The following is a 10,645-nucleotide window of genomic DNA, read 5'->3' on the forward strand; positions in this document are numbered from 1 at the left end:
ATATGAAAGGACTCAAATAATTTCACACACACAATCCACATACCACCGCACCTACAGCTTTTTGCCCTAGAAGCTATTGTTCTCTGTGCTCAGCCTCGCCAATCACCAGGTGGAGCCTGAAGAATTCTTTCATTACAACAGGTCTCCAGATGACAGAGGTCGGTTCCTGAAGGGAAAAAAGCTGCTTTGGAGGGTGGATTGCATAACTACTCAGGTGCCTCTTGTTCTTGATGAGAGAGATAAATATGTGCATGCTGTTGTTCACATTGGTCCAAAGGAGCTAACAGTAGACACAGAAATGTCTTCTTGATCATTTTGGGATTCAGAGTTTAAATTATCTTCTTTATTTTAGAAATATATAGTTCACCACAGTCAAAATCTGGATGTAGCTTCTTAGGCTATGTTTTTCTTCTTATTAGCTGTCCTCTGTTGTTCAACTCAGGCATTAATACAATTATGTAGCATTTTGGGGGAAAGATGCAGCCCAAAAGCCCAGCACTGGAGGTTAGAATGGAGAAGACCTCCACAGCCACCATGTACTTCCCTTTGGTGCTCAGGTAAGTTGGAACAAAGGACAGCCAAACACAGCAAAAGACGAGCATGCTGAAGGTGATGAACTTGGCTTCATTGAAACTGTCAGGTAACTTCCGGGCTAGGAAAGCCACAGTGAAGCTGACGATGGCCAGGAAGCCCATGTAGCCCAAGACACAGTAAAACATGGTGGCTGACCCTTCATTACATTCCAGCACAATTTTTTCATTTATAGAATGCATGTCAAAATCTGGGAAAGGAGGAGAAGTTGCCAACCACAAGGTACAAAGAGAGACTTGAATAAAGGAGCAGGCAATAACGATGGACTTGGCCATTCTTTTCCCCACCCATGTCCTCATTCTGGATCCTGGCTTGGTGGCCATGAATGCTAGAACCACAATGACAGTTTTAGCTAACACACAAGAGACAGCCACTGAGAAGATGATGCCAAAAGTTGTCTGTCGGAACAGACATGTCGTGTCCCCTGGCTGGCCGATGAATAGCAAAGCACAGAGGAAGGAGAGCAGGAGGGAGAGGAGAAGGGTGTAGGTGAGGTCCCGGTTGTTGGCTTTGACGATGGGAGTATCCCGGTGCCTGATGAAGATCCCAAGCACCAAAGATGTGAGGAAAGCAAAGAAAAGAGCAAACGTGGCCAAAGTGATCCCCAAAGGGTCTTCATAAGACAAAAAGCTTATCTGTTTTGGAAGGCAGAAATCTTTGTCATTATTGGGATACTGATCTTCAGGGCACTGTAAACAGTAATTCATATCTGAAAAAGAAATTGAAGCAGTTTTCTTAGCAAGTTGCACTAATAAGCATCACGGAGCCATCAATAAGGGCTTATAGATCAAATTGGGTATGCAGCATTTACAGGTTTCTTATAGCTTTCTACTTAAGAGACACACTCAGTAAATGTCCAAGGATCTAACAAGGAATAGGAGATGTTCACCATCATCAATGAAGTTACCATCTCTCACAGAATAGCATAAATTTGCAATTATCAGAACTTTTATCTTATCTGTATATGATTCCAAATACAAGGTATGAGATGTAACAAAGAGTTCAGACAGATGCATGTTGGAAGTGATTCTCTATCAGGTTGATGGCCATCACTGAATTTTGAGTGACTTTTAAAAAATATTAGAGGATTAAGTTCCATACACCATAATGCTAAATTGATAAACTCCATACATGACATCTCTTACCCTTTTCATTTGATATCTTCCCTTCTGGACATGGAAGACAATCATAGCAGCAAAAAGGCTTCCCTTCCTTCTTCCTTCTACTGTAACCAGAATGACAATTGTCATTGCACACAGAAAGGGGCCTTGCCTGTCCAGAAATGAAATAAAGGAATTTGTTCATAGACATAACAGATGTTTGGAGATTTATATTTTTTTTGGTTAAGCTACTGTTAAAAATAGATTGGAGGCATGGTATGATACCATTGTTTGTAGAGACCACTTAGTATGCAATTGATGGTGGACTTTTGCTCATCTGATATGAGCCTTGGCCAAATTTGACTGTCATCTCAACACTTCATCTAATGCTCTACCCAAAGAAAAATTCTCAAATATATTATACCACAATACACTGCATTTTGATGTGATGCGTTCGTTTTGCTTGGTAATGGCTTCCTCGTTTATTGTCATGTTCTTTCTGTAGTCTTTGGTTTGAACTGAATATATTTATTTGTAACCACTTCCCCACTCTGCTTTGGATTGCACTGTTAATGTTCCACATGCACTAATGCAGGGCTTTTTTTCAGCAGAAACACGGTGGAATGGAGTTCCAGCACCTCTTGAAAATGGTCACATGGCTGTTGGCCCCACTCCCTGATCTCCAGACAGAGGGGAGTTTAGATTGCCCTCCATGGCGCAGAGATCAGGGGGCAGGGCCACCGGCCATGTGACCATTTTCACCAAGGGCAATTTAAACTTTAAAAAACTCCCCCACACACCTTGTTCCAGCTGACCCAAAGTGATGTCATTGTGCGGACTTGAGTTCCACCACTGAGTTCCACCACTTCTTTTCCAAGAAAAAAAGCTCTGCATAATGTATTATTATTTAAAGTTCTGTCTAGTTTAAGATATGAGTGGAAAATCATAATAATTCTACCTTACCTAGGCCTGGATCCTATGGATGAGTTCCAGGCATGCTATATAGTAACTAAAGAGCTTGCTTCCCCTTGTGCAAGTGCTTCCTGTTGCACAGTGTTAAGAGTTTTCAAAGAACTCCTACACAAATGGAATTCATAGCAGAAGAGGACGTACACATTTTGTGGCAGAGACTACCTAGTAGGAGATGCATCAATTAAATCTGGCTTTCAATTTTTTTAAAAAATCCAAGATTTGTGATATCTGTATCATATTCTCTGATCTGGTTTAGGGAATCTCAGATTTAACCAGCCATTATTAACAACAGGGAAAATGTCCAGGTTATTGGAGAGGGGGCTTTTTTGAGCTAACTAGACTAAATTTGGTAGGATCTCACTATGTACTGCCCCCAAAAGCCCCACCAAACTTCAGATGAATTGGACCTCAGGGTTCCATTCTATGAGCCCCTGAATACGCTACCTTGAGACAGTATCCATTGATTCCTAGGAAAACAATGAAGACTGAAGAATCTGTAGCTTTTTGCAGAGTGACAGAGTTTAAAGGGTGCTGGAGGCGGCATGTTAGAGACCTTTTGGAGCTTGGGCAGGTGGGGAGAGGCAGGATGGGATGGGAATCCACTCTTTTCCGCCCTTCTCCCCTACCTTGCCAGCCTCACACTGCTCTCTTGCAGCAATAGCAAAGGCTGGGCTCCATGCCTGCTTTCTCCATCACTGCTGCGGCTGCTTGCAGCTCCCTACTGCAGCAAGATAATCCTGTGCAGCAGAGTTCAGCCACCGGATTTGATCTGGTGGTCAGCCTGAGGAACTGGCAAAACTGGATTATGCCAAATCAGTATAAATCTGGATTTAAAAGCAGGTTCTTGGAGCCAGACTACAGATCCTTTCTATCTACTGTGTACAGAACTCATCCATAGGAATGAAGCCTGCATCAACAGAACAGAATGGAAACATGTGAGCACTGAACTACTATGATAACATGGGAAGGAAATGACTTGATATATCCCAAAGTGGCCATGCATCCTACCTGATTGAACATGGCAGGCCATACAATGGTATCCTCAGAGATGAGGAGCATTTTTTCAAGAGGAGCTTTGGGGTCTGTCCTTCCTACTTTGACTCTAAGAAAGGACTGGTTTGGGTACGTGACCCAGTTGATAATATCAAACCCAGTGATTAATTCCCCATTTTGGTCGAAGGATACTTTTTCTCCTGCACTGTTGTTGAACGAGACACTTCCCAGAAAATGGTGAAGCTAAACGGGAGAAAAGATCAACAATACATAAGGAGGAATAAAATATGAAAATATTCAACTGGAAGATAACAACACAGAAATGAGGGGTGATGTTCATAGCACTCTGAAAAGTTGTACACAAATTCATTATATCATTTGTAGGTTGGATCTTGCTAAAAGAAGGGAAATATTCAGCTGCCCTTCCTTTGCTGCAGACTGTAATGTTCCCCCAAAATAGACAAGGAACAGATGGGCAACAGCATCTGATGAAGAGAACTTGATTCTCGAAAGCTTATGCTATAATAAAATTGGTTAGTCTTAAAGGTGCTACTGGACTCTTTTTGATTTAGCTGGTAGGAGTAAAACTGTTATCCATGTCACAAAAGAAAAAATAAATATTATTTGCTTCTTTAACTCTGGAGTAGCCTATTAACGATATCTTTCCAAATGCCTGATTCTGGAAGCATCATAAAAGCTACAACATAGGAATAAAGTAAGTAACACCTGTCATTAACAAGTGAGGAATTTCTTTTTCCTAAATTAATGTTTATAGATATTGTCATTGATTCCTCTTATTCTCTTTTTTTCTCTTTGAAGAACAGGATTTGTATTTCATTAATATTTCATTGCTCTTTGACAAGCAATCAAGTCATTCTTTTGTAACTTCAGCCCTTGCGGATGCTTTCTGTTATATATCTCGTGGTGGTGCTCTAGCAAGATGATAAGATGGCTTGGGAAGACATTGCCTACCTCTGAGTATCTACAGAGTGAAATTGTGAGATTTTGCAGAACCTCCCTTCCTGCCCCTCCTCTTTTCCAACTTCTCTTTGATCAAAAAGAAAACAATTACAAACTAACCCCCCAAAAGAGGAAAAGAAAACAAATGTTGGATTTCAGGGAGAAAAGGGATAAAGAGGAAGTAAGAGAATTTCTCTTTACAACCCTAGTGACACCCTCAGTTTTCCCAAGATCACATGCACATACAAAAACATTGTTCAACTAAAGTTCTAGATTTCCCCCCCATCTAGATAGGCTCGAAGCATCACCAGAGACTTGTAGAAACGTGAACATACATGTATTGGCTGAAATAATTATTGATCATCTGATACAGTACAGAACAGAAAGAAATCTGAAACATCTTCAAATAAAAGATCATCACATCCCACAGATCCTCTGTCTCATTGTCCATATGTTTTTGATATACCAACTATATGTATATTCACTGCATGTTCTCATTACTTATACACCTTCATTGCTAAGTTGTATGGTAGCCTCACATAAATGACATGAGATATTTATCACAATATCTGTAAGACATGATGTGTTCTAAACTGGAGTCTCCCTGACACACTGTTAGCATTCCCCTAGAAATTAATGTAAGCCAAGTTGCTCCATTTGTACATCTCTACCACTGAACAATTCAGTGTGATGCTGCATGCATCCAAAGATTTATTGCATGCACTTTCTTGAGGTTGTGTACTTGTAATATTACCTGCCATGGCTGTTGATTTTGAAGCTCCGATTTCCCACCACGTACCGTTGCTCTTTCTTGGAATCTAGAGAAGAGCATGTCTTGAAATGCATGTGCCACTGCATAGACACTGTTATAGATACTATAGCTGTGGGCAGTTGCGATTGTTTCAAAAACAGATCCGGGAAGAGACTCCAGCTTCTCCTTCCCAGTGCAAATATTCCCATCCTTCGGGTCCAACTCAGAGTTGGAGAAGAAACAGTTAAATGTTTGTTGCCAGAAGGGCCTGATGAAGCCATCTTCTTTTTCAGAGGTAAGATTTTTCTTCTGAAGAAATTTCTGGAATCCAGAGAGCTCCACTGAGTGAATAGCAAAGGAGATGGCACCATGGATAGCTTTTATGTCCCAGCTTCTTTGAAAGGGAAGTGAGGTGAAGCCCATCTGAGCTGTCATAATCCAGATTTTCCCTTTTGCTGCAATTGGTATATCCACAAATTCTGGGAGTTGGAGAAATAGTCTCAAAATTATCATAGTCTGAATATCACTGTGAAGAACCAAAACGTTGGCAGTGCTTCCCATAACAGTTTTGAATAATTCAGAAAACTCTTCCTCCATTTCAGCAATTTCACTGGAAAATGCTATTGGTAGGAATGTTTCTATGAAGTCAAGGCAAATTCCATTCGGGGAAAATATGGGAATTATTTCCTGTACAAACCTCTCTCCAGTTTCATCATCCAGAGAAATCACCCCAATCCACATCCACTTGAAATACAGCAGTAGGTGGAGAATCCCCATATATTGATACACTTCATTTGGAAACATATGATGGGAGAAAAGAGTTTGGGTTTTGTCCTTCAACATTGGGGCAGATCCATATGAGAGCTAGAGAAATCAACAGAAAAAGAGCAAGAAAAGTTTTGACGCTAAAACCAGAGTGAACATAGATATTACTCCATATTATTAGCTCACTGCAGAAGTCACTCTCTTTTATTAGAATTCCATATATTTATATATTTCATATTTCAATATTTCATATTTCAATTCATACTTAAAACTTCGTCAGAAAGATAGCAGAAGGGTAAATTATATGAGGAGTTGTCATTCTCCTGCGCAAGACCTTACCTGTGGGATCTTGTAAATGCAAAGAATGGCTGCCACATAGAGACAGATGTCAGAATTTGCTCCTGTGATAACTGCAAGTGGATTGTGTCGGACATCACACTTGTAGTTGGGGATGAATCTGCTCCGTGTGGAGAGAAGTTCCATCGAGGCAAGGTAGGTCCAACTTGCAGCGAAATGGCTGTTGTAGATGTCAAAGCCCAGCGTGATGTTGGGTAAGATCTGGGGGGTTTCATTGATCTCCTTTACAGCAAAGTCCAAGGCCAGGATGTGCTGGTAGTTCTGAGTCAGGAATCTGCAATGACACTTTTATGTAGCATCACAGTGCATTTTGTCAGAATTCAACAGCCTCAGTCTATGTTCAATATATATTTTCTATTCCAATCCTGAGATGTGTGAAGAGACATATTGAGTTAAAACATAATGAAGAACCATGGTTTCATTAAGCTATCCAGGGTTAATATGCAACTCCATATATGGGCCACTTGACAATTTACAGTTCAGGTATATGAACCTGTTCTAGTCTTAACTATGGTTCTTAGTGACAGATACTGTGACTTAATTCTGACTTGTTCTCCAGCACTACTCTTCCAATTCCCATCTTCCATAATGACGGGCAATGAAACTTGCATTTGTCAAGGCAAGCCAGGACTAAAACAAGCCCTGGTTTCATATTGTCTGAACTGAGCCAACAACATTCAGACTTACCAATTCTGCAATCAGCCCCCTAACTCCTTCCCTGTTTTGGAATCTTTTTCTTGTCTCCTGTACAGAACCGAGTAGAACTTCCAAATGCATTTTCATGCACTGAAATCTGGCTTTGGTTCTGCACTGATGAGCTTTCAGTTCGCTGGGGAAGAAATATTACTCACTGCCTTAGAAGGTTAATGTGATTTAGCTGAAACATGACATGTAGATATATATCAAGATACAATGATTCCTGGAAAGGTTTCTAGGAAAGGTTTACTGTTCAATTGATATTGAACAGTAAAAACTCATGATATGTTAGATAAAACTTTCTTGGACAGTTAACTAATCTACACTAGAGATAGAATATTGGGCTGTGGAAGATGCTTTGCTTTTCTCCCTCTCTCAGCTTCTTGGTTGCATCTACAAACACCATGTGGTTTAAAAGTCTGATTTCTTACATGTGGTCATCAAAGAGTTCCTCCGAGGGATGTTTGTCAAAAGTGATCGGATTGGTAAAGATGTAGATCTGGGATATAATGCCTGCAATGATGAGGTCTCCTGATTTATAATATTTGTGAAGGATAGGAAGAGGGTCCCTGATGGGACATGTGACAGGAGGAATCTTGCCCACTGCCAGAGGCAGCAGCGCCAATATCAACATCGCAAATGCCACCATCTCGAGTGAAATTTTCCTTCTGGACAGTAATTCCTGCATTTGTACATTGTTATGATACTGCCTCTGAGCTGCCTGCCTTGAATAGCCACTGAAATGGCTATCTAGTTCTTTGAATGATCCATCGTATCAGGTATCTGAGGGTCGGAGCCCTTTCTTATTTTACCCTAACTACTGAATGATACAGGGGATTTTAAGAACATTCTTTGGTCTTGGATCACAATTAAGCTAGTTGTTGTCGAGTGTCTTTAGAGACTTGGACAAGATGTAAGAGGTCATTAGTGTTTATTTGATAATTACAGTGGTGAAGATTACCAGCCTAGAGAGATCCAGAGGAGTTAGCCGTGGGCTAGCTCAGGGTGGATAACAGAAATACAAACATCGCATACCATTTAAAACATTTAAAAACACTACATCTAATCAATTCACTTACAACTATGCAAATATAAAAATATTTGAGTGGATATGAGTCGCCCTAAGTCAGCCAGCAAACTTGTGTGGCAGATTGGGGATTCCAACCTGGATCTCCTTGATCTGAGCCTGACATTCTAACCACTAAACCTCACAGGTCATGGAAATGGGAAAACTCACTTCGTTTTGTCATAGAGGGGATATTTTCCACCCACCGCATTTGAGCTGACTGCCCGTGATGTCTTCTAGTTTGTTTCCATATTTGTTCCAAAGGTTATATGTACCAAAATGATGTGATTGGGAAAACCAAAGAGTAATTCATTAATTTTAATAATAATAATATTTGATTTATGTACTGCCCTTCAGGATGACTTAACACCCAGTTAGAGTGGTTTACAAAGTATGTCATTATTATCCCCAAAACAAAACACCCTGTGAGGTGGGCGGGTCTGAGAGAGCTAGAAGCTGTGACTGACCCAAGGTCACCCAGCTGGCTTCAAGTGTAAGAGTGAGGAATCAAATCTGATTCTCCAGATTAGAGTCCCGCACTCTTAACCACTACACCAAACTGGCTTCATGAGAAACAACAACAAACCTAAATTTATAACACCCAGCAAACTCCTAGGTGTAGGCTGGCAGGCAGGCAGGCAAGCAAAGTAGATTGTGAAGTGATCCCCGCCTCCTCTGTCACCCTGTTTAATAGTAATTTATTACCAGGTTCTGCAAACTACAGCATAATCCCCCCTGCAATCCACCATTCCTTCTTGGCAAAGAGGAGACAGACAGAGAAGGAATGAAAAATGTTTTTAACTTTGTTTTCATTCTCTTTCCAAAGCAAGAAACGGGCGGGGGCATTGACTATGAGGGACATATTTTGTAAAAAGTGATTCCCATTTTTTAAATGCTTATTTTATAAACGGGTTAGGCTACAGTCTGGGCACATTGTTCTGACAGTCTGAATAGAGATTTGGTTGTTCCACCCAACATATTTCCACTGTACTCTCCCATTAAGCTCCCTGATTTAGCAGTATCTTTTCTTCTGCACGGAAAGACAGTTAAAGGGTTCTGTAAGAATAGCTTAAACCTTCATAGCTCCCATCCCCACTTAGCTCCTATTCAGGAATCCATAATCCCCCCTGCCCCTTGAAAAGCCAGACTTCTGTACTTTTCTTTAATGGAAGTAGTCTTGGAAGTAGGAAATGGCCATATAAACTTTTCCTGCTGCTTGCAAGCGGCAGGGACCTTTAAACTATCAGCTGGCAGGCAGAAGGGGGGATCCTTCCCTCGCCACCTGCCAGCTGATATTTTTAATGGACCTGCTGCTTGCTAGAGGCAGGGCCCTTTAAACTGCCCAAACCCCAGCCCCCAGCCCCAGCCCCACACTTACCTTGCCCTGTGGGCCCACAGCGTCTTCCCCCTCCTCCCGTGAGGAGTGGGAAGGCCATTTTTGGCCTCTTCCGCCACTGTGTGGGCCCGTAGGGTGGCAGGGGAGGCCAAAAACGATCTTCCCACCCCTCAAATGGCCATCGCTGTGGCCTCCCCTCCCCGCCACCTGCCTGCTGATAGTTTAAAGGGACCTACTGCTTGCAAGGCAGGAAAGGGCCCTTTAAACTGTCAAATACCACTTTCCCTGCCGCTGCTAAGTGGCTGGAAAGGGGCATTTAAGCCCCATGAGCCAAGAACCACAACCTGGTTCTTAAACTTGCCCCAGTTCATGAGAGTTTGTGAAAACTCACGAACCACGAACCTCATGGTTCATGTTTTTGTGGTTCGTGCCCATCTCTAATCCAGAATAAATGGTCCATCAGGGGAACAGAACTTGCCCACCTAACCCTTTCCCACTGCAAGTAACTGATATTCCCAAAATGTTGATCCTTTGGACCCTTACAGAGCCCTGTGGTGCAGAGTGGTAAGCTGCAGTATTGCAGCCCAAGCTCTGCTCACAACCTGAGTTAGATCCTGGCAGAAGCTGGGTTCAAGTAGCCAGCTCAAGGTTGACTCAGCCTTCCATCCTTCCGAGGTCAGTAAAAGAGTTCCCAGTTTCCTTGGGGTAAAATATAGATGACTGGGGAAGGCAATGACAAACCACCCCCTAAAAAGTCTGCCAAGAAAACGTCGTGATACAATGTCTCCCCATGGGTCAGTAATGATTCGGTACTTGCACAGGGGGAGTACCTTTACCTTTGTTTGGACCATTAGGAACAATCTGAGGGGATTTTCAATGCAAAGCAGAAATTTGTAGAAGTCTCCAGTTTAGTGTGGATCCACTGTTATGAGCAATAATTTTCTTATGTGAAAAATATTGTTCTATGTGGAAGAAATCAGTTATGAGAGCCCCTACCTACAGTCTGGAGTTGTGCCTCCCAGACCCTAACCCTAACCTTATATACTACTTTAGTGAGA

At 41.8% G+C, this 10,645-nt stretch overlaps 1 protein-coding gene across 1 annotated transcript; it reads right to left on the minus strand.

Annotated features, from left to right (window-relative positions):
- Window positions 1–398: 398 nt before the first annotated feature.
- Window positions 399–7,834, minus strand: LOC129339734 (vomeronasal type-2 receptor 26-like). The gene is made up of 7 exons (XM_054994316.1): window positions 7,617–7,834; window positions 6,472–6,649; window positions 5,371–6,231; window positions 3,672–3,899; window positions 2,555–2,559; window positions 1,737–1,858; window positions 399–1,300 (listed from the first exon to the last, which is right to left on the minus strand). The coding sequence occupies exons 1-7, from the start codon at window positions 7,832–7,834 to the stop codon at window positions 399–401; spliced, it is 2,514 nt and encodes an 837-aa protein (XP_054850291.1).
- Window positions 7,835–10,645: the final 2,811 nt, after the last annotated feature.

This window comes from Eublepharis macularius, chromosome 12, assembly GCF_028583425.1.
Source record: "Eublepharis macularius isolate TG4126 chromosome 12, MPM_Emac_v1.0, whole genome shotgun sequence".
NCBI classification, from domain to species: Eukaryota; Metazoa; Chordata; class Lepidosauria; order Squamata; family Eublepharidae; genus Eublepharis; species Eublepharis macularius.